Source organism: Somniosus microcephalus, chromosome 4 (genome assembly GCF_052327205.1).
Source record: "Somniosus microcephalus isolate GS21.2 chromosome 4, FLI_Smic_1.0, whole genome shotgun sequence".
NCBI classification, from domain to species: Eukaryota; Metazoa; Chordata; class Chondrichthyes; order Squaliformes; family Somniosidae; genus Somniosus; species Somniosus microcephalus.
Genome location: NC_140990.1, coordinates 278,065,772 through 278,089,469, shown reverse-complemented (window position 1 = coordinate 278,089,469; position 23,698 = coordinate 278,065,772). Strand labels below are relative to the sequence as shown.

Genomic DNA, 23,698 nt, shown 5'->3' with positions numbered 1-23,698 from the left:
CACCCAATCTGCGTTTGGTCTCCCCAATGTAGAGGAGACCGCATCGTGAGCAGCGAATACAGTATACTAGATTGCGAGAAGTACAAGTAAATCGCTGTTTCACCTGGAAGGGGTGTTTGGGGCCCTGGACAGTGGGAAGGGGGGTGGTATAGGGGCAGGTGTTACATCTCCTCCGCTTGCATGGGAAGGTGCCAGGCGAAGGGGAAGGGCTGTTTTGGGGTGATAGAGGAGTGGACTAGGGTGTCTCGGAGGGAGCTGTCCCTACGGAATGCTGAAAGGGGAAGGGAGTGGAAGATACGTTTGGTGGTGGGATCACTTTGGAGGTAGCGGAAATAAGAACATAAGAAATAGGAGCAGGAGTAGGCCGGAGGATGATCCGTTGAATGTGGAGGCTGGTGGGGTGAAAGGTGAGGACAAGGGGAACCCTATCGTGGTTCCGGGAGGGAGGGGCAGGGGTGAAGGCAGAAGTACGGGAGATAGAACTGACACGGTCGAGGGCAGTGTTAACCACGGTAGAGGGGAATCCTCGGTTGCGGAAAAAGGAAGACATGTCTGAAGCACTGGTATGGAAGGTGGCATCGTCGGAGCAGATACGGCGGAGACGGAGAAACTGGGAGAATGGAATAGTGCCCTTACAGGAAGCGGGGTGGGAGGAAGTGTAGTCCAGGTAGCTGTGGGAGTCAGTGGGCTTGTAGTGAATATTGGTCGATAACCTATCCCCAGAGATGGAGACAGAGAAGTCGAGGAAGGGAAGGGAAGAGTCAGAGATGGACCATGTGAAGGTGAGGGAAGGGTGGAAATTGGAGGCAAAGTGAATGAAATTGTCAAGTTCGGGGCGAGAGCAGGAAACGGCACCGATACAGTCATCAATGTATCGGAAAAAGAGGTGAGGGAGGGGACCCGAGTGGGGCTGGAACAAAGATTGTTCCACATAGCCCATGAAAAGGCAGGCATAGCTAGGACCCATGCGGGTACCCATGGCAACACCTTTGATTTATGGAAACTCAGCAAAGACCCTAGCCCAAAACTGAAACCGTCCTGGTTCTGCACTGGACAGTGTCTACCAACTGAGGCAATAGTGGAGTTTAGATACCTGCTTTAAAGGTTTCTTTAGTGCCAATTTTCCTCTTCACAGCACCTGGGGAATACTCAGTTCCCAGGTGCTACATTGGAACTCCACTTCCAGTGTATTGCCCCTGGATTTCCAGGGTTTTACCAAATGGGTAGATCTGTGCCGGCACCTGCAATAGTTGCAGGCCCAGTTGCTAGGGAAATGAGACAGGAAGGGTTGTTCCCTGCCCTTCTGCATGTTTCCTATCTGTTCACGACATGCCCAAACACAGGATTGGAGAGTTCGAGGAGGCCCAAGGTGAAGGCCAAAGAGGAGCACCACTGCCGGTAAGTCAGAAGGCCCTGAGGCTATTGGCCCTGGCCACAAAATCGGTTTCAGAGATGTGTAAACCCGACATGATGGGGTGAAAAATTGGTTGTCATATTTCTTACCATGTAAAAGACTAGGACCTAGAAATTCGTGGCCGCCACAGGAGTTGCCTCGGGTTAACGGCCGCTGAAATGGTCGCGGCAGTAAGAGAGAAAAATTCACGCTGGGGACTAAAGATTTTTAGTCCAGCGCTAACTCACTGTGTAACACCCTCCTGGTGGTGTTGGTGCAGACATTGGCAGTGAAGTTACCGTCCAGAAACAGTATTCCATCTTCAAACAGCCACTGAAAGCGAGGCAATGAGTTCACTCGGCATTGTGGGACATTAAAACGGCAATGCATTAAAAGGGCAGTGCCTTCTGAACTGATAAAAATAAAAATGAAGTAAAATAATGCAGTTTTCAGCCCTTATTGCCTTAAAATATTAACATTTAAAATGTCGCAAATGGGAGTCTTCAGCTCTTAAAGCTGAATTCCCTTCTGCACCTCAAAAAATGGGAAAAGTGTTTCAGCACTAACACAAATAGCTCAGCAATCCAGGGAAGGGGCACCTAGGGTCTCGCATGCCGCACTACAGCTTTGTGCAGAGGATCAATACTGCAAGAGAGATCCTCTACCCACAGGGGCCAGAAGGCCCTCCAGAAAGAATGACGTGGTACCACATCACCAAGGCTGTCACTACCAGCAGTATCGCCCCCACCACCTGGCTCCAGTGCCAAAAGAAACTTCATGACCTCAGACCACTGGTCAAGGTCAGTGAATGCATCTTCAAAAGCCGTCTCCTACCAACTGAATCACTAACCTCACACACTTCTCAATACGTGATTTCCACCCCCCACCCCACCTAATCACTCACCTACCAGCAATCTGTACCAATCACGAGGCACACCTCCCATTCCTAGCCTCACCTCACCCCCTTGGAAGAGACGGTGCAGGTCAATCCTGGCAGGGGCGTGGCTGAGTCATTGGCCAGTGGCGGGGCAGAAAGAATACAAGATACTGGTATCCTCATACATTATCCTCCTTCTCGCATGCACCTCTTGCTTTCCCTCCCGTCACCACGCCACCCTTGTGCCTTCATTTCACACACCCAAGAAATGCAGCCTGCCCAGCCAGTGGTTGACCAAGAACGGGGAGAGGAGAGTGAAGAAGAAACACTGTCATTTGTTTTCACACTCCCAACCACTAGCTCCTCAAGGTCGACCAGCAAGCCCATTTACAGTGTCCCCCACTGAAAGTCAGAAGCCTTCCATCAACCATGCTGCAGCCACTGGGGTAGCACTGTGTGACGTTGGTAGGATAGTGGCACAGTGGCATAGTGGTTAGCACTGTTGCCTCACAGCGCCAGGGACCCGGGTTCAAATCCGGCCTCGGGTGACTGTCTGTGTGGAGTTTGCACATTCTCCCCGTGTTTGCGTGGGTTTCCTCCGGGGGCTCCGGTTTCCTCCCACAGTCCAAAGATGTGCGGGTTAGGTTGATTGGCCATGATAAAAATTGGCCCTTAGTGTTAGGGGGGATTAAATACGTGGGGTTACGGGGATAGGGCTTGGGTGGGATGGCTGTCGGTGTAGGGACCGGGTGCTAGGGTTTGGATGATCAGCCATGATCTCGTTGAATGGCAGAGCAGGCTCGAAGGGCCGAATGGCCTACTCCTGCTCCTATCTTCTATGTTTCTATGATAGGCAAAGGCACACACAAGACAATCACTAAGCGAATGCATAAGGGCGATGAGTTGATTTCTTGATGTCATATTGGATTGATAGATGTATAAAGTTGGATTGGAAAGTTTGCTTTGTGGTGGCTTTTATTTCAGCATTGTGGCCAAGAGGACGCTGTGATGGCCAGTAACAGAGGGAAGGTAAGGTATGGGACAAATGTTGAAAGGGGAATTGGGGTTGTGGTCACTGGTGCTGCAGGCGGATGATTCCATCCCGGATATTTTGGCCAAAAAGGGGTTGTTTGAGTTGCATCCTTCCTTTTGCTTCCTCCTCTGCTGCTCTCTCCTCTTCGGCTTCTTCCTCTTCCCTCTGCGAGTGGATGCTGTAAATCTGAAATAAAAGCATAAAATGCTGGAAATACTCAGCAGCTCAGACAGCATCTCGACCTGAGACGTGAACTCTGTTTCTCTCTCCACGAATGTTATCTGATCGTCTGAGTATTTTCTGTTTTCTCAGAGGCCTTCCCTTACCATCCGAGGCCTTGCAAGCACCCAGTAGCACTCCCTACTTACTTAAAAAACTTTTAACATGTATTGCAGCAAGCCACTACTTCAATATAATCAAAAAAATCCAATCCAAAAGCTTAAATGCAAACTTACCTGAAAGATGTGTGTCCCTTTAAGAGGTGCTGACAGCACCTCTGTGAGTCTGCTGAACATTGTGTTTTCATGGTGAGCTTAGGACCCAGCGCTGAACTCAGCCCTAAGGTCCAAGTTCGCTGAGGTGACGTTAAGTCGGCGTGCACCTCTCCCTTATTTAAATCTACAGGGCACTGCCTTGGAAAATGAAGGACGCCGCGGGACCCGCCTACATTTCGTTGTACTGCACTTGTGCACTAACAATGACAATAAAGTTGATTATGATATGATTATGATTATGAACCTCTTTCCGCTATTTTTTGCCGGTAACAGGTGGCGTAAAGCCCTCAAACTTTTAGCCCACGGTCCCTCAACTAAGTTTGCTGTACATTAGCATGCTGGTTAATCATGGAAAGATGGTTGTAGATCAGTAAGGTTGAAATGAAGTGCCCCTGTTTAGCAGATCAACTGATTACAAAAGTTTTTTTTCTAGCTAGGTATGTGAGAAAGACCAATTACCAATAAAAAAAATGAAACAGGATACAATATTTTATGGTATGTAGATAAAATATATGCAGAGTGTGACTCCAGACAAAATGGTTTTTATTAAAGAGGTATTTCTGTATACAATAGCTGCCACACTCTGAAACTGCAGATGCATGGCTCAAAACTCTTCTTGCCCTTAATGAGCATAATTTAAAACAAAAACAGCAATTGGGATGTTTGCTTTCCAATCAATAGAATCTAGAATATAAAAGACAAATATTTTTCATTCTCTACAAGCCAGTGGATAAGCAATTATCCAAATGAGAAAATGTTACTTTAAGACCTCTCATCATCATCTTTCTGCTTGAAAATTCTTCAGTCACTGTGTACACAGCCCTTTCCTTATGATGGTATTCGTTTAGTAGCATAATATAATCTTTGTTTTTCTGAAATTTTAACTTTCCTCACAGATTTGTTTCAGTTTTTGGTGTTGGCTTTCTGACCTTGGAATGTACTCTGTGTTTTTCATGTTAAGTTTTTCTGTTGGTTTATGAATGGTTTTCTGCATCAAAGAACTATGGGAAACCAGAATAAGGTCTGTTGCAGCACAAGTGTAGGGAAACAAAAGCCTGCTGCAAGCAGAAAAGCCCCAAACTGGCCTATGATTTCTCCTGTTTTGGATAATGGCCTATTCATTTTCATGGAGAGGATAAACTATTTCAAAAGCAGGTAATTAAAATGGTTCTTTTATTTGCATCTGGGTATGAAGGGTCAATTTATTGTAAAATACACTAATGTTGAAATCTGGCATCAGTCAATCAGATGACGTAGTTTGACATTCAGTTCCTTCTCTTTTGTTAGCAGGTCATTGCTGTGCTTTTTGAAAGCTTCAAATTCCTATTAATGAAAGAAGAGGTTAGCAAATAGAAATTAATTTTTGATGTTGAGAAATTCTGTAATGGGCTAATTACATTCAGACTATAGTAATGGAAGTCATGGATGGTTTGCAGTATGTAACGGAAGTTTGTAGAGTAGACCATCCTGAGAAATATTTTAATTTTAGTGCCCTGTGAATCTAGAGTTCTCGCCTCATTCCAGATTTCTACACATTCACAGCTACACCCTAGGTTTTGTGTCAAAAGAGAGATACAGGATTCGGATCCCTTTAGCCAAAATTGTTTTCCTGCAATGATTTTATGAGACCGCAGTTAGTGTAAATAACTTTAACTTGCTCTGCCTGTTTAACTTCACCCACAGCATATAGAGACTTTCTGATATTCTAAACTGCATGTAGTAGATTTTGTGTTTTTGTGTAATCTGTTACTACTCAGTGCTGCTTTACAACAGAGATGAGAACTGAGGCTAGCAAAATATCAAAGGGTTGAGTCAGGACCGTCTTGCAAATCTCTTGCCAAAGATTTTCCTGCCTGCCTGCTGGGAAATAAGAGGGGATAGCTGAAAGGAGGGGAAATAATGTATTATATTGGGTGATACAACTTTTATGAAAGTATTTTCGATTAACGCTCAAAACACCAATACCATACTGTACGACTTACAGGTTGGGTGATACATTAGTAACTCACAGCGCAATTTGTCACTAATGGAAGTGGAATATTGGTGTGCTTGAAGCAATGTAGAAGTAATTTTATTCTCTAATTAACATATCTTAAAATGCTTTTATTATTAGAAAAGGAAATACATTTTTTGTGGCGATAGGAGACAGCCGCATTTCTGTTTTAAAATAGTAGGTGTGTTACTCTTAGTGGTTAGTTTCAGAGTAGTATTCATATATATCTGAGCAGGAAGCCCAACTTTTTCAAGAATAGCGCATGATATACGATAGCCCAAATAACAAAAATATGAGGATGGGTTGTTCAGGTTTATAGCCAGAGGTTACTTTAATTACCCTTTCCAAGTCAGTATAAAGCTGTTGAGATTTGTGATTCTGCTGCTGTAACTCCTTGACTTTGACACTTGCATTTACCACTGCAGCTTCATATTGAAATCTGAAATATAAAGCAACTGTTGAATGAAATGTGTAACATACAAATACAACTATTTCCACCCAAATAATATGACAGCAATCATTCAAAGGAATGCCCCACAATAAGGCTCAAGAATAGCTTTGTAACTGCGACTAAAGTGAGTAATTGCATGCCGTTTTTTTTCTATGCTTTCTTAACACATTTTAATTTTACTTTGAAGGTAAAGACTCTTCTATTTCTTCCTAATTCCTTATTCACCAAGTCATATAGTAACTGTAGACAAGAGAGTGGACGGGTGCCCTCTCAAGTCTTTGCTAGCCCTGCTGTGGAATTGTGAATCAATTTGTGAGAGTTGTATAAGAACAGCTTGGTGATGAGATTCAGTGAACACAAACAGTTTTAAAATGATGTACTTTTAAAGCAACTACTTTTTAAATGTTAGTAGTTACATGTACAGATGTTAATTACCTATGGTTTCTTGTTTTGCATTAATTTTGATCAAAGCTAACTGGAAGGAATGTAATAGAATATACTGTAATAGCTTCATGATAATATTCTGAACTTTTTAAAATCTTAGGTTAATCCATGTTGGGCCTCACATTAAATAGGTTTTGTTTCTCAGTTCTTTCCTTACCTTCCTTTTGCATTTGCTTTTTCTGTTAATCTTAATTTCTCAAGTAGTTCAACCTCCTTTTGTTTGTCCTAAATTTCAAAAATGAATTACTAAAATGGACCCTTTTAGATATGTCAAAAAGAAAATGTGGTCTCTCCAGAAGAAGTTGGGTGCATAGGGGAAATATTGTCACCTTCCAGCAGTTTGTAGACTATATTCAGTCAAGAGGTACCTGTTCCAATATCTCCAAATTGAGTACTTCCTCCAAGACACACTAATGTAAACCAACCCTTTTAGAACTATATGTCCTCAACACCAAAGACAGTCATAAACATATCTACTCTCTTTCTCTCTCCACAGATGCTGCCTGACCTGCTGAGTATTTTCAGCATTTCCTGTTTATATGAACATATCTATGCTCTGTACAGTTAGTTCATCATAACGTCAATAGATTCCACAGCTAGCCCGGAAGGGGCCTTGAATGGAGACCTAGGATCGCAGATAACAGAAAGATTGGATATTCACATAACCAATACCGGTAGTAAAATGATGGAGCATCAACTCAAAATCATACACTAAATACAGTACAACTTACATAAATTCTACCCCTCACAGATGGATGAGTACTGGAGAGTAGGTCATGTCCCAAATACAACTATTCTGGACCATATAACAAGGACATTTTGGTATGAGCTTCAGATTATGAGGCCAACAAATAGTGGGAAGGAGATAGAGGAGAAAATTTGCAGGCAAACTGCAGAAAAATGCAAGAACAGTGATAATGGGGGACTTCAAATATCCTGTTATAGACTGGGAAAATAACAGTGTAAAGGGCAAAGAGAGGGAGGAATTCCTGAAATGTGTACAAAAGAACTTTCTTGATCGGTATGTTTCCAGCCCAATAAGGAAGGAAGCAGTGCTGGATCTAGTTCTGGGGAATAAAGTGGGGCAAGTGGAGCATGTTTCCATGGGAGGGCATTTGGGAAAGAGTTCTCATGATATCATTAGGTTTAGAGTAGTTATGGAAAATGACAAGGAAAAACCAAATGAGAAAATATTCAACTGGAGGAGGGCTAATTTCAGCGAGTTGTAAAGGGATCTGGCCCAGGCGGATTGAAATCAAAGAATGGCAGGTAAAACAGTAACTGAGAAATGGGAGGCCTTCAAAGAGGAGATAGTGCAGGTACAGACTAGACACATTCCTATGAGGGGGGAAAGAAGAGCATTCAAAGCTGGAGCTCCCTGGTTGACTAAAAATAGAGATTAAAGTGAAACAAAAAAAGGAGGCTTATGATAAATGTCGGGATTGTAATTCAATAGAACCAAGCTGAATACAAGTAGTACAGAGCGGAACTGAAAAAGGAAATAAGAGGGACAAAGAGAGTATATGACAATAGATTAGCGGGTAACATAAAAGGGAACCCAAAAGTCTTTTATAAGTATAGTGAAAGTGTAGTGTCCGTGTGTAGATAAAGACACTGAAGACAGGAGTTGGTTCATAGGTATTTACTAAGCAAGTCTGGGGGGGGTTTCTAAAGGATATACACAATACACAGGCTTATATAGCCCAAGTGGCAATTACCGGCATTACGCACACCTGGGGCTCTTAAAGGCACATACACCACAATTCCTCCCCTTCTAGCTAACTAGTACATCATATTTTAAGTAATTATTAATTACATGTTATATGCAAAATAATATACATTGCTGTATTAATTAATTATAAGTTAGTCTCTCAGGAGGCTTCCTGACTCGGTCCGGATAACGCCTCGGGGGTGTAGTAGTTTCTGGTGGTGTAGTAGGTTCTTCTGGCAAGGCTGATTCGGCTTGAAGGCCAGTGTCGGGTTCATCGGGCTCCAGTATCACCGGATCGGAGGTAGATATGGGTATCTCTACTTCATCGTTAGATGTATAGAGTGGTGGTGTAGGTTGTCCCTTTTCGGATGACTTGATGATTTGGTCAGCATGGCGCCTTATTATGCTGTCTCCGATGTCCACGGTATACATCAGTGGTCCTAATCGTGTGCAGATAGTTCCAGGCTGCCATTTCTCGGTACGGTAGTCCCGGGCCAAAACCGGTTGGCCTATCTGGAAGGCCCTAGTTGGCCTTTCATTCATGCCCTGAAACTGCCGGTTCTCCACGTCCCTTCGGATGTTGGGCTTGACCAAATCCAGCCGGCATCTTAGGTTTCTATTGTAGAACATCATGGCGGGAGTTTGGTTAGTAACCATATGCGTTGCATTCCTATATGCAAATAAGAAGTTATCCACCTTGTGCTGAAGTTTTATGTCTTCATCACCCATGGCCTTGATGGCCTTCTTGAAGGTCTGGACAAACCTTTCAGCCAATCCATTGGTGGCGGGATGGTATGGGGCGGAGGTGTAGTGCTTTACCCCATTGTTCTTTAAGAACTTCCTGAATTCTTCGGACATAAATTGCGGTCCATTATCAGAACATATCTGCTCCGGCAGCCCATTCCTGGCAAATATGGTCCTTAATACTGTGATGGTTTTTTCCGTGGTGGTGGTGGACATCTTTATTACCTCCGGCCACTTGGAGTGTGCATCAACTGCGATTAAGAACATTGAGTCCATAAATGGACCAGCAAAGTCGATGTGCACCCTTTGCCAGGGAGATGAGGGCCACTGCCATGGATGTAGAGGGGCCTGTGGCGGAGCATTTTGGACCTTCTGGCATCCTAGGCAGCTCTTGGTCATGTCTTCGATGTCTCCATCGATACCTGGCCACCATACAAACGCCCTAGCTAGGTTCTTCATTTTCACTCCACCCAGATGCCCCTCGTGAAGCTCCTTTAGCACTTTATCCTGGAGTTTGGGTGGAATCACCACTCTGGATCCACACATCAAGGTTCCTCGGCACACTGACAGCTATTCTCTTCTTTGCGAGAATGCTGGCAACAGTGGTTCGCCATGTGCTGGCCATCCCTTCACTGTTAAATCGTAGACCCGAGAGAGAGTAGGGTCATTTCTTGTCTCCCTTTCAATGGCAGAATTTGTCACCGGTAGACATTCCACTATGGCAGAGTGGAATATCTCTACTGGGTCTACTGTAGGTGCCTCTTCTATCGTTGGCAACGGTAGGCGTGATAAACCGTCAGCATTCCCATGCTGTTTTGACCCTTTGTATTCAATGTTGTATTGGTGTGCCCCTAGAAAAAGGGACCACCTCTGTAGTCTTTGTGCCGTCATAATGGGGACACCTTTTTTAGGGTTGAATATGGAGATGAGGGGTTGATGGTCAGTCAGCAAGGTAAATTTTTGTCCGTGTAGGTAATGGTTGAATTTCTTCACTCCCCATACCAGGCTGAGTGCTTCCCTGTCTATCTGGGCATAGTTACGCTCAGCTGAGTTCAATGAGCGTGACGCAAAAGCTATCGGCCGTTCCGAGCCATCAGGGAATCTATGGGACAATACCGCTCCTATGCCGTAAGGGGATGCATCGCACGCCAGTCTGATTGGTAGTGATGGGTTGTAATGAGCCAAAATTTTCTCGGATGTGATTAAGTCTTTACATTTATGGAAGGCACGCTTACAGTCTTCGTTCCATTTCCAAATCACTCCTGTCTGTAGAAGATCATTAAGAGGGTGTAGAATAGTTGATAAGTTCGGTAAAAATTTATGATAGTAATTTATTAATCCCAGGAATGACTTTAATTGTGAAACATTTTCAGGTGCTGGGGCTTTTATAACTGCTTCAATTTTTTCAGCTGACTTATGCAACCCTTCCTTATTAATTATGTGGCCACAATATGATATCTGACTTTGGAAAAATTCGCACTTGGGGCGATTTGCTCGTAGGCCCCGTTCTTTCAGCCTAGTGAGCACCTGCTCCAAATTGGCAAGGTGCTCGTTGTCGTTTTCTCCTGTTATAAGGATGTCGTCTAGGTAGCATTGAGTCCCCGGAATCCCTTGCAGGACTTGCTCCATAGCTCTTTGCCAGATAGCTGGAGCTGATGCTATTCCAAAAACCAGTCGATTGTACTGGTACAGGCCTTTGTGTGTGTTTATTGTGAGATACTTTTTAGAGGTCTCCTCAACCTCCATCTGTAGATATGCCTGTGCCAAGTCAATTTTTGTGAAACGTTTCCCTCCGGATAGTGAGGCGAAAATATCTTCTATCCTCGGAAGAGGATACTGTACCGTGTGAAGGACCGGGTTTACAGTCACCTTAAAGTCCCCACAGATGCGAATTTTTTTCTGTTCCTCAGAGTTATTTTGCAATGTTTTTTTCATGACTGGAACGATGGGTGTTGCCCATTCGCTCCAATCTATTTTGGATAATACGCCTGCCTTTTCCAAATTCTTCAGCTCTGCCTCGACTGCCGGACGTATTGCGTATGGCACCGGTCTTGCCTTAAAAAATTTTGGAATTGCTGTATCTTCCACTTTTACTGAGGCGGTGATGCCTTTCAAGGTTCCTAGTTTCTCTTGAAACACTTCTTTGGCGTTGGCCAAGATGTCTTTTAATCGTTCAGGTATGATGTCATCATTGTTTTTTTCCTTACTGGTCACCGTCAGTGCCTGAATGGAGTGCCAGTCTAAACGTATCTTCCTTATCCATTCACGTCCCAACAACGGTGGACCACCATCTTGTAGAATGTATAAATACAACTTTTGTATTTCTTTGCCGTTGTATACCACAGGCACCCTTATTTTTCCTTTGGGGTAGACTTTCTGCCCCGTATATGTTTTTAAGATAATGGATGTGTCTTTTAGAGGTATATGCAAAAATAGCCTCTCGTAATCTCGTCGATTTATTACGGTTAGAGCTGATCCTGTATCTAGCTCCATTTTAACTGGGGACCCTGCTATTGTGAGGGTAACCCAAATGGTTTGGTAATCCTCTTTGGCAAGTACATTATGTAATTTGAGACAGCTTAGTCTCTTGTTTCCGGAGTCGCTATCGCTATTCTGGTCTTCGGAGCTACTGTCCGCCATCATTTGTACCTTCCTGTACTTTTCTTTATTGATTCTTTGTTTTCTGTCAGTGGATTTATTTTGTCCAGATTGGCATACCCGTGCAATGTGTCCAATCTTACCACATTGCCTGCATGCTTTGCCCTTGAACCAGCAGTCCCTCTGGTTATGGGTGGATCTGCCGCAGCGATAACATCTTCCGAACTCCTGTGTCATTTTATGGGTGCCGAAATCCTGTGTCTCTTGTCGTATCTCTGCAGCTCCTTTTGCTGCTGCTTCGTATGATACAGCCATACTGAAAGCTTTGTCCAATGTTAAATCTTTTTCAGAAAGCAGTCTTTTTTGTGTTCCTTCACTTAAGAGACCGCAAACAAATTTGTCTCAAAGATAATCCGATAGTCCTGCTCCGAATTGGCAGTACTTTGATAGCTTTCTTAATTCGGTTAGGTAATCAGCGTTACTTTCATTCTTGTGTTGATTTCTCTTGAAGAACTTGAATCGTTCCGCTATCAGCAGCGGTGTTGGGTTTAAATGCTCCTGCAGGGTATCAACAATTTCTTTAAAAGTCTTGTCCTTTGGTTTGGCTGGAGTGATTAAATTTCGTAACAGCCCGTATGTCTTCGCGCCCATTAAGTTCAGAAGTACTGAAGCTTTTTTTTCCATCTGTTATTCCATTTGCAGTGCAATAAACCTCTACTCTTTCCACGTATGTGGTTCAATCTTCTATTTCGCCATCAAAAGCCTCAATATTACCAGATTTAGGCATTTCAGAAAAGATATGGCACTTCCCGCGCTTTTTTTTTTCTCTCTGTAGCAACGATATGGCGCTTCCCGCGCTTTCCCGCCGCTGCTACCGGTAACAACGCTGTTTATTCACTGTTGGAGACTCGTTCCCGACGGAGGTCTAAACGCTGACCTGCTTGCCGCGCCGGCCGTCTCTCGAGTGCACCCTCCCAGTCCGTTATTGCTTGCCTCCGATTTCGCTGCCTGTCTCAGCTGTAGAGCCCGCCGCTGGAGCTCCAGCCTGACGCCCAGGAAGGATTAGCGCAGTACCTGTCACCAGCTTGGCCAGCTGGTGAAACCACAGTTTCTCTTACTTCCTTGAGTCTTCTGGACGCTGGAGGAATCGATGTCCTTGAGGTGCTGCCGAATTGCAGGTAAGTCCGTTTCCACTTCGTCGCCACTGTAGTGTCCGTGTGTAGATAAAGACACTGAAGACAGGAGTTGGTTCATAGGTATTTACTAAGCAAGTCTGGGGGGGTTTCTAAAGGATATACACAATGCACAGGCTTATATAGCCCAAGTGGCAATTACCGGCATTACGCACACCTGGGGCTCTTAAAGGCACATACACCATAATTGCTCTTAAAGGCACATACACCACAGAAAGGGTAGTCAAAGGAAGGGCGGGGCCGATAATGGACCAAACTGGAAATAATCTTGTGGAAGCAGATGGCATAGCTGAGTCATAGAGGCACAGAAGGAGGCCATTCGGCACATCGAGTCCGTGCCGGCTCTCTGTAGAGCAATCCAGTCATTCCCATTCCCCTGCTCTATCCCCGTAGCCCTGCAAATTTATTTCCCTCAAGTGCCTATCCAGTCTCCCCTTGAAAACATTGAGTGTCTCCGCTTCCAGCACTTCCGTTGGCAGCGAGTTCCAGGTCCTCACCACTCACTGCATAAGAAAGTTTTTCCTCACGTCCCCCCTGTATCTCTTGCCCCAAACCTTAAATCTGTGTCCCCTAATCCTTGTACCATCAACTAGGGGGAACAGCTTTTCCCCGTCTAACCTATCCAAACCCGGCATAATCTTGTACATCTCTATCAAATCACCCCTCAACCTCCTTTGCTCTAATGAAAACAAATCCAGCTTGTCCTTGTAGCTAAGATCCCCCATCCCCGGAACCATTCTGGTAAATCTCCTCTGCACCCTCTCAAGGGCCTTCACATCCTTCCTAAATTGTGGTGACCAGAACTGGCCGCAATACTCCAGTTGTGGCCTAACCAGCGCTTTATAAAGGTTCAGCATAACTTCTCTACTTTTGTACTCAATACCTCTATTTATGAAGCCCAAGATCCCATATGCTTTGCTAACCACTCTCTCAGTATGTCCTGCCACCTTCAGGGACCTATGCAAATTAACTCCCAGGTCCCTCTGTCCCTGCACACTCTTTAAAACTGTGCTATTAAGTATATATTGCCTCTCCCTGTTCCTTCTGCCAAAATGCATCACCTCACACTTCTCTGTATTAAATTCCATCTGCCACTTGTCTGCCCATTCTGCTAGCCTTTCTATGTCCTGTTGCAGTCGATTGGTATCATCCTCACTGCTACACCCCCAAGTTTGGTGTCATCGGCAAATTTAGAAATCCTACTCTGTATTCCAATATCCAGGTCATTTAAATATATCAAAAAAGGCAGCATCCCCAGCACTGACCCTTGGGGAACACCACTGTCTACCATCCTCCAGTTTGAAAAACAGCCATTTACTACAACTTGCTGTTTTCTATCCTTAAGCCAATTCCTTATCCAAGCTGCCACTGACCCACCTATTCTATGAGCCTAAATTTTGTTAAGCATGCGTTCTATGTGGTACTTTGTCAACTGCCTTCCGAAAATCCAGGTAGACAACATCGATTGCATTCCCTTCATCAATCCCTGTTACTTCATCAAAAAATTCTATTAGATTCGTCAAACACGATCTGCCTTTTACAAATCCGTGTTGGCTCTCCTTAATTAGCTTAAACCTCTCCAAGTGCCCGTTAATTTTTTGCTTGATTATTGTTTCTAAAACTTTACCCACCACTGATGTTAAACTGACCGGCCTGTAGTTACTAGGATTGTCATTACACCCTTTCTTGAACAATGGTGTCACATTTGCCACTTTCCAATCCTCAGGCACCTCCCCTGCATCTAGGGAAGATTGGAAAATTATGGCAAGCACTTCCGCTATCTCCTCCCCCAATTCCCTTAGCAACCTAGGATGTAAGCCATCTGGACCAGGTAACTTATCCACTCTAAGCCTACCCAGCCTTTCTAGCACATCCTGTCTATCAATTTTCACCCCTTCCATTGCTTCTACCTTTTCCTCTTGTACCGATATTTTGTCAGCATCCACCTCCTTAGTAAACACCGATACAAAGTACTCATTGAGTATTCTAGCCTTGCCCTTCCCCTCTAAGCATATATCACCTTCTTTGTCCCTAATAGGCTCCACCCCGCCTCTTACTACCCTTACTCTTACTGTTTACATGCTGGTAGAAGATTTTTGGGTTCCCTTTTATGTTAACCACCATTCTACTCTCATATTCTCTCTTTGCCAATCTTATTTTCATCTTCACTTCCCCTCTCAACTTATTGTATTTGGTCTGGTTCTCCCTTGAATAATTCACCTGACATGCATCATACACCCTCTTTCTTTGTTTCATTATCTTCTCTATCTCCCTCGTCATCCAAGGAGCCCTTGCTTTGGTTCTGTTACCTTTCCCCCTTGTTGGAATGTACCTAGCCTGTACTTGGAACATCTCCTCCTTAAAGATCACCCATTGTTCCGTTACAGTTTTTCCTGTCAGCCATTCATTTTACCCTGGCTAGATCCTTTCGTATCCCATTGAAGTTAGCCCAATTCCAGTTTAGAAGTTCCATTCTAGATTGTTCCCTGCTCCTCTCCATTGCTAATCTAAATCTTATGATACGATGATCACTCGTACCCAAGTGTTCTCCCACAGACACTTGGTCGACCTGGCCAACCTCATTCCCCAGCGCCAGATCCAGCAATGCCTCCTTCCTAGTTGGGCCAAGAACATACTGGTCAAGGAAATTCACCTGAACACATTTCAGAAATTTCTCTCCCTTCTTTCCCTTTACCATAGCATTATCCCAATCGATATTTGGGTAATTAAAGTCCCCCAATATCACCACTCTATAGCTCTTGCATATCTCTGCGATTTCCCTGCAGATTTGCTCCTCTACCTGCCTCTCACTATTTGGAGGCCTACAGAATACCCTAATAGCATGATCATACCCTTTTTGCTCCTCAACTCTAACCAAATGGATTCTGTCCTTGTCCCCTCAAGAACATCCTCCCTTTCCAACACTACAATGTCTTCCTTAATCAGCACTGCCACCCCACCTCCCTTTTTTCCTTCCCTATCTTTTCTGAACACCTTGTACTCTGAATATTAAGTGCCCAATCCTCACCGTTTTTAAGCCACGTTTCCATTATTGCCACAACATCATATTGCCACACGGCTAATTGTGCTCGTAGTTCACCAACCTTATTCATCACACTTTGTGCGTTTACATACATGTTTGAATTTTTGTTAGTCTTTTTTAGTCTGCTTCTATCTAATATGGTACTACTTTCTTCTCTAGTACTATCCAACACACTCACTCTTTTATGCACCTTATTCCTCTTTTCTACTCCTATAGGCTGGTGCCCATCCCCCTGCCAAGCTAGTTTAAACCCTCCCCAACAGCACTAGCAAACCTCCCCGCGAGAATATTGGTCCCGGCTCTGTTGAGGTGTAACCCGTCCGGCTTGTACAGGTCCCACCTGCCCCAGAAACGGTCCCAATGCCCCAGGAATCTAAAGCCCTCCCTCCTGCACCATCTCTCCAGCCACGCATTCATCTGTTCTATCCTTCTATTCCTGTACTCACTAGCACATGGCACCGGGAGTAATCTGGAGATTACTACCTTTGAGGTCCTGCTTTTTAATTCCTTTCCTAGCTCCCTATAGTCTGCTTGCAGGACCTCATCCCTCTTTCTGCCTATGTCATTGGTACCAATATGGACAACGACCTCTGGCTTTTCACCCTCAGAGTGTCCTGCAGCCGCTCAGTGACAGTCTTGACCCCGGCACCAGGGAGGCAACATACCATCTTGGAGTTACGCCTGGAGTTATTAAATGAGTACTTTGCATCTGTCACTAACGAAGAGGATGCTGCCACTATCACAGTAAAGGAGGAGGTAGTGTTCATTGCTGGGTACCACACTTTAGGAAGGATATCAAGGTCTTTGACAGGGTGCAGAACAGATTTACGATGATGGATTTCAGTTATGGAGAGACTGGAGAAGCTGGGGTTGTTCTCCTTGGAGCAGAGAGGGTTAAGAGGAGATATGATAGAGGTGTTCAAAATCATGAACCGTTTTGATAGAGTAAATAAGGGGAGACTGTTTCTAGTGGCAGAAGGGTCGGTAACCAGAGGACACAGATTTAAGGTAATTGGCAAAAGAGCCAGAGTCAACATGAGGAAAAAAAGTTTTACACACTGGCCTAGAAATTCGGTATAGCCGCGTTTGGGGCGCTACAGCCGGGCGGTCGCAAAACTTTGCACCCGGCGCAACTTAGCGCCACCTTCGCCGATATTCAGTTGCATCGCCCCAAGAGGTTGCTGCAGCGCTAAAGCAGGTGATGCACGAGTATCATAAGGCGCTAAGCCGGCGATCCAGGGCGCTACCACCGAGGGCGGGCGCAGCGCAGGTGCGGCGAGTTATTGATTGAAGGCAGTCAGGCGCCGGTCAGCACTTAAAGGGGGAGGGTGGAATTGTTTGGCTGCCACGCCCTGCACACTGCAGCCCTGAGGGAAGATCTGAACAGTGCTAATTCATTTGCTCCACGCCCAGGAGAATGGAGAAGCCAAGGGAGAGAGCGCAGCGCTTCGGCGAGGGTGACCTGAGGCTGCTGGTTGGCGCAGGTGCCATGTTCTGTTCCCTGAAGGTGGCAGGAGGCTGCTGCCCTCCTAATATTGGAAAGCCTGGAGGGAGGTGGCAAGCAGGGTCGCCTCCAACAGCGTGGTTCCCAGGACTCCCCTCCAATGCCGTAAAAAATTCAACGACCTCACTCGGGTTGTCAGGGTGAGTACCCTTTCCAGTATCCTCCTCATCCCTGCATGTACTCCTCAGTTGATGGCCAAAGGGACGTGAAAGCCCTACTGCCCAGCCCTCATCCAGCAGCTATGGGACTGTCATGAAAAGCTCTTGCATATTCAGGAGTTTATACACTGTCAGGGCTATTCCACCATGGGAGGCTGTGCAGGTAAGATGAGGGCTTCACACTGTCAGGGCTATTCCACCATGGGAGGCTGTGCAGGCAAGATCAGGGCTTCACACTGTACTTAAGAGGCTGTCCTCTCTCTTGCAGGGCAAGCTGGCGCACAACCGGAGACAGCAGCGCCAGAGCGGGGGAGGCCGTCCTGACATTAAGCATCTCAGCGACCTAGAGCTGCGAGTGGAGCACATTATGGCAGGCCGGCTGATTGGCCCCGTCGCAACTGGAGATGCTGACCTTGTTCTGGGCACCAATGGTCCTCACCTTTTGGACCTCTCTCTTTCCACCTGCGCCTCACGCCAGCATCCTTTGCCACTATCGTACCAATGCAGTGCATAGCAGCACTCATGCCTCCCTCGCTGCCATCATGTCCTCACTCTAAAGCAACTCTTGTGCCTCCCTACTTTCAGATGGTGACTCGCCAGGTGAGGAGGTGACCCCTCAAGCTGGCACTGTGTCGGACTCAGACCTAGAGGAGGAGGAAGGGGAAGCCGCCCCATCAGGGACACCCTCGGCCGAGGCAGCCCATGGCCATGCTGGGGACACGTCTTCCCTGGAGGGGAGCAGGGGGGAAGTGTCGGAGGAGAGTGATGCTCCGGGGACCAGCGGGCTGCAGCAACGAGGGAGCGGTGGGGAAGCTCGGCGGCCTTCTCCCCGGAGGGAGAGTGTGGCCTCCAGTCCTGCTACAGTGAGCGCAGAGGAGGTGCGGCTCCTAGCGGAAATGGGCGCCCAGGCTGAGCGCAGGCACACTGAGCTCATGGCTGCAGTGGCAATGATGCCTGACTCCATAGAGTCACTGGCAAGGAGTGTGCAGGAATTCGGGGCAGCACAGGCCAGGAGTCTGCAGGACTTCGCGGCAGCACAGGCAGCCTCCAGCCAAGTGCTCAGTCGTGCCGTGCATTCACTGGCTGGTGTCATCCAGACACAGACCAGGGCCACACGGGCACTAACTGCTGCCACACTCGCTGGCTCGGCCAGGCATCGCCGGGGCACTCGCCGCGCCGCAGCAGCCCAGCAGTCTGTGCTTCAGCAGATTGCTGCGCATGCTGCAGTGCTGGCCCGTGCGAGTGCCAGTGAATCAGCCGACCAGGGAGTGCCTGTGCTCTGTCAGGTTGGCAGCATTCCTGCAGCCAACACTGTCACTCCTCCACTGCAGCTGCCACCACCCGTAGGACAGACTGCTGCCACCCAAGCTGAGTTGGAGCAGTCCACAGCCGGGCCCTCCAGGCCCAGAGCTGGTCCAGGCCGACCCCCAAGGGCATCTGCTGTCTCACCAACTAATCCTCAGCAGCCTTCCCCCAGCCTTGCTGCAGCCACTGGGGTCCCATTGAGGAGGAGCTGCAGGGTGGGTAGGGGCCATGGCCGGAAGCGAGACGGATCACCCTCGCAGGTGAAGAAGTAGAAGGTCTGGACAATTTTGTTGCTTTTTATAAACAGGCCAAGGCTGTTGTATTTCTTTTTTATATAAAGGCCGAGACTGGTGTGCTTTTTTTATATAAAGGCCGAGACTGGTGTGTTTTTGTTTGGGGGGAGGTGGAAAGAGTGGCCAGCTTTAAGTTCCTCGGAGTCCACATCACGGAAGACCTCTCCTGGTCCCTCAACACCTCCTCTCTGGTGAAGAAGGCCCAGCAGCGCCTATATTTCTTGAGGAGGCTGAAGGGATGTAATCTGTCACCCCCGATCCTCTCTAACTTCTACCGCTGCACTGTAGAGAGCATCCTGACAAACTGTATCACGGTATGGTACGGCAGCTGTAGCTCCCATGACCGGAAAGCCCTGCAGCGGGTAGTCAAAACTGCCCAACGCATTACCGGCACCCGGCTACCGACCATAGAACATATATATCAGAAACGCTGCCTACGGAGGGCACGGTCCATCATCAAAGACCCTACCCACCCCAGCCACAGTCTGTTCGCCCTCCTACCATCTGGAAGACGCTACAGATGCATTCGCACCCGTACGACCAGATTTAGGAACAGCTTCTTTCCCAGGGCTGTCATCCTACTGAACTCCACAAATAAACACTAAAGCCTGCATATCTGCCGATGCACTTTATTATGGTCATATTTATGCTAATATATATGTACAAATGTATGTTGAAATGTTTAAGTGTCCTAATCCAAATTGTACACTCTCGGGAGCCGCAAGCCTACATTTCGTTGTACTGCACTTGTGCACTAACAATGACAATAAAAGTTGATTTGATTTGATTTGATTTGATGCGGGAAGGGCACAGAGTTATAAGAGTAAAACATTTTCTTTAATCGCACTGTCCATGTTTGCTTTTGGAAGTATTGGTTGCCTTGATCGGCTGAGGGCTTGCGGAGCGGCTACATTCATCTTCCTTCATTGACACAAGCCATTCCCTGAGAGGGGGCCTAGAACCAAGTTGCAATAAGCCGCAGATGGACGGCCCTTGCACTTTCTGCCTCCCTCCCATCCTGGTCCTCCTCCTCCTCCTCCTCCTCTGGTGGTCCTCCAATGTCTGCTGGCAGTGGCTGAGTCCTGCGGATAGCCAGGTTGTGCAGCATGCAGCACACGACAACGAAATGGGAGATTCGCTCAGGCGAGTACTGTAGGGCTCCCCTGGAACGATCCAGACAGCGGAACCGTTGCTTGAGCACGCCGATTGTGTGCTCAATGATGTTCCTGGTTGCTTGATGGCTGTCATTGTATCGCTGTTCTGCAGGGGTGCTGGGCGCTCGGAGCGGGGTCATCAGCCAGGTGCACAAAGGATAGCCTTTGTCCCCGAGAAGCCATCCTCGTGGGTGAGGCTGGGCCTGGAAAAGGTCTGCCACAGAAGTCTGGCGCAGGATGAAGGCATCGTGGCTGCTGCCTGGAAAGCGGGCATTGACAGCTAGTATGAGCTGCCTGTGGTCACAGACCAACGGCACGTTGAGCGAATGGTAGCCCTTCTGGTTGCGGTAATCCTCGGCATTCTCCAGAGGTGCCCGCAAAATTACATGCGTGCAGTCAATGGCGCCCTGCACCATTGGGAAGTCTGCTAATGCTGCAAATCCCATTGCACGCTCTTGCTGCTTGTCGAGGGTCATGGGGAAGGAGATGAACTGACGTCTCCTTCTGAAAAGGGCATTGGTCACCTGGCGGATGCAGCAATGTACCGCAAACTGGGAGATGTTGGAAATGTCCCCAGTAGCGGATTGGAAGGAGCCGGTGGCATAGAAGTTGAGAGCCACCGTCACCTTCACTGCCACCGACAGAGACGTCCTGCTCCTCAGTTGTGGCTGCAGATCTCTCTGAAGCAGGTGGCAGATCTCTGTGACCACCTCCCTTCTGAATCGCAGCCTCCGAACACACTGCTCCTCAGACATGTTCAGATATGAGGACTGCTGGCGGTATACCCTGGGTGGGTAAGGCCTCCTGTGCCGACGCCTGTTGGCCCTTCTCCGTCTGGCCATGACTGGCAGTCTCTCACGGCGTCTCTGAGCCCTCTGAAAGCAATGCAGTAAGCCAATGTTTGCAGCCATTGCAGCCCCCATTAGATGTATCGAATTAATGCTATGGCACTGAAAGTTAATTACAAGTGCAAAGCTCTGGCCTGAAGCCAGAAGTACCTGAGCGAGTGTTGATTCAAACCAGAAAGCTCTCTCCCTTTGTCTCTCTCCAAATATCAGTGTCTCACAAAGAAGGAGTGGAGCACAATGGCTGACATTTATACTGCAGGAGGAGTCCCTTTCAATTAGCACCCCCCACGCCCCGCAGCGACTGGGAACCGTTCCCCTTTACCAGTCGCTGGGGGCGCCAGACGCACAATAGGCCGGCGCCACTGAATTTCCGGTTCGGGGCACACAAAGGGCGTTGCACCATGAAATGATGTCAGGATCTGTGCGCAAAGGTTTTGCGCCGCCGCTAAATCGTTACTGAATTTCGCGAGAGGCGCAGATCGCGCCGCACCCGGTCGCTAGCCGCTTAGCGCCCCACTTCTCGCCCTCTTAAGGCGCGAGCGGCTGGCGCAACCAACTGAATTTCTAGGCCACTGAATTGTTATAATTTGGAAAGAACTGACTGAAAAGGTGGTGGAAGCAGATTCAATAATAACTTGCAAAAGGCAATTGGATAAATACTTGAAGGGCTATGGGAAAAAAGCAAGGGAGTAGATCTAATTGAATAGCTCTTTCAAAGAGCCAGCACAGGCACAATGGGCTGAATGGCCTCCTTCTGTTTGTATCATTCTATGGTTATTTAACCATGCACTATCTTGCAATCCTCTATGATCCACTCCCCTGCCCACCAGGAGACTGAGGATCACCATCATTGCTTCGACTAATACTGCTTCTTGCTGCAAGGAGTAACAGCTGCGTATCTATGGAACCTATGACAGTCAGAACAAGTGATGTTCAGCCTCTGGTTTAGACTTGAAAAGGATGAAGCAGTCTTGGTCTCCATGGAGGCCTATACAACACAACACAAAACTATCGAAGGAAGGACAGACTGATAGGAGACGATACTAAGATAAGATAGACCCTGAGTGGTCCTGCTTTTTTTATTCATTCACGGGATGTGGGTGTTGCTGGCAAGGCCAGCACTTATTGCACATCCCTAATTTTCCTTGAGAAGGTGGTGGTGAATCGCCTTCTTCAACTGCTGCAGTCCATATGGTGAAGGTACTCCCACAGTGCTGTTAGGTAGGGAGTTCAGGATTTCGACTCAGCGATGATGAAGGAAATATATTTCCAAGTCAGGATGGTGTGTGCCTTGGAGGGGAACTTGGTGTTCCCATGCACCTGCTGCCCTTGTCCTTCAACATGGTTACAGTTTGTGCTGGAACACAATTCTGCTCACAGTGCCTCATGGATGCCCAGTTTTGAGTTGCTAGATCTGTTCTGAATCTATGTCATTTAGCATGGTGGTAGTGCCACACAACATGATGGAAAGTGTCCTCAATGTGAAGACAGGACTTCTTCTCCACAAGAACTGTGTGTCACTCCTACCAATACTGTCATGTACAGATGCATCTGCGACAGGTAGATTGGTGAGGACGAGGTTTTTCCCTCGTGTTGGTTCTCTGCCGCAGATTCAGTCTGCAGCTATGTCCTTCAGGACATGGCCAGCTCAGTCAGTAGTCAGATATTAAAGTCCCCCACCTAGAGTACATTCTGTACCCTTGCTACCCTCAGCGCTTCTTCCAAGTGGCGTTCAACAAAGAGGTAGGTGGTAATCAGCAGTAGGTTTCCTTGCCCATGAGACTTCATGGGGTTTGGTGTCAATGTTGAGGACTCTCAGGGCCACTCCCTCCCGACTGTACACCACTGTGTCGCCACCCATGGTGGGTCTGTCCTGCCGGTGAGTAAGACTATCAGGCTGTCGCTTGACTAGTCTGTGGACAGCTCTCCCAATATCGGCACAAGTCCCCAGATGATAGTGAGGAGGTCATTCCGAATCCGGTGCCTAGGTTGATGCTGGGTGGTCTGTCTGGTTTTCAGAGGCCAATTAAGAGTCAACCACATTGCTGTGGGTCTGGAGTCACATACAGGCCAGACCAGGTAAGGACAGCAGATTTCCTTCCCTAAAGGACATTAGTGAACCAGATGGGTTTTACGACAAATCCGGTAGTTTCATTGTCAGCATTACTGATACTGGCTTTTTATTCCAGATTTATTTAATTAAAATTCCTCAGCTGCCGTGGTGGAATTTGAACTTATGTCCCCAGATCATTCGTCTAGGCCTCTGAATTACTAGTCCAGTAACATATAACCACTATGTTAATATACACGATATGTTTGCTAATGTCATTATCCCAAGTACTATTACACTTGTATTATTCGTATACTGATATATACATAATACTGTGGCAAAGCCACCAACGGACTCCTGTATAAATGTATAACTGCCTTTAACAGAGTGCTACAGCACCTATGTTTGTTTA

The 23,698-nt window shown here is 46.8% G+C and overlaps 1 protein-coding gene across 1 annotated transcript in view; it reads right to left on the bottom strand.

The window, feature by feature from the left end:
- Positions 1 to 4,323: 4,323 nt before the first annotated feature.
- LOC147120487 (coiled-coil domain-containing protein 89) overlaps positions 4,324 to 23,698 on the bottom strand; it is a 341,657-nt gene continuing 322,282 nt past the window's right edge. The window contains exons 6-7 of the mRNA XM_085986492.1: positions 6,130 to 6,229; positions 4,324 to 5,120 (exon numbers count right to left, since the gene is read on the bottom strand). Coding sequence (XP_085842618.1) covers positions 5,034 to 5,120; positions 6,130 to 6,229 — 187 coding nt within the window. The 3' untranslated portion in view covers positions 4,324 to 5,033. The remainder of the gene's footprint in view (positions 5,121 to 6,129; positions 6,230 to 23,698) is intronic.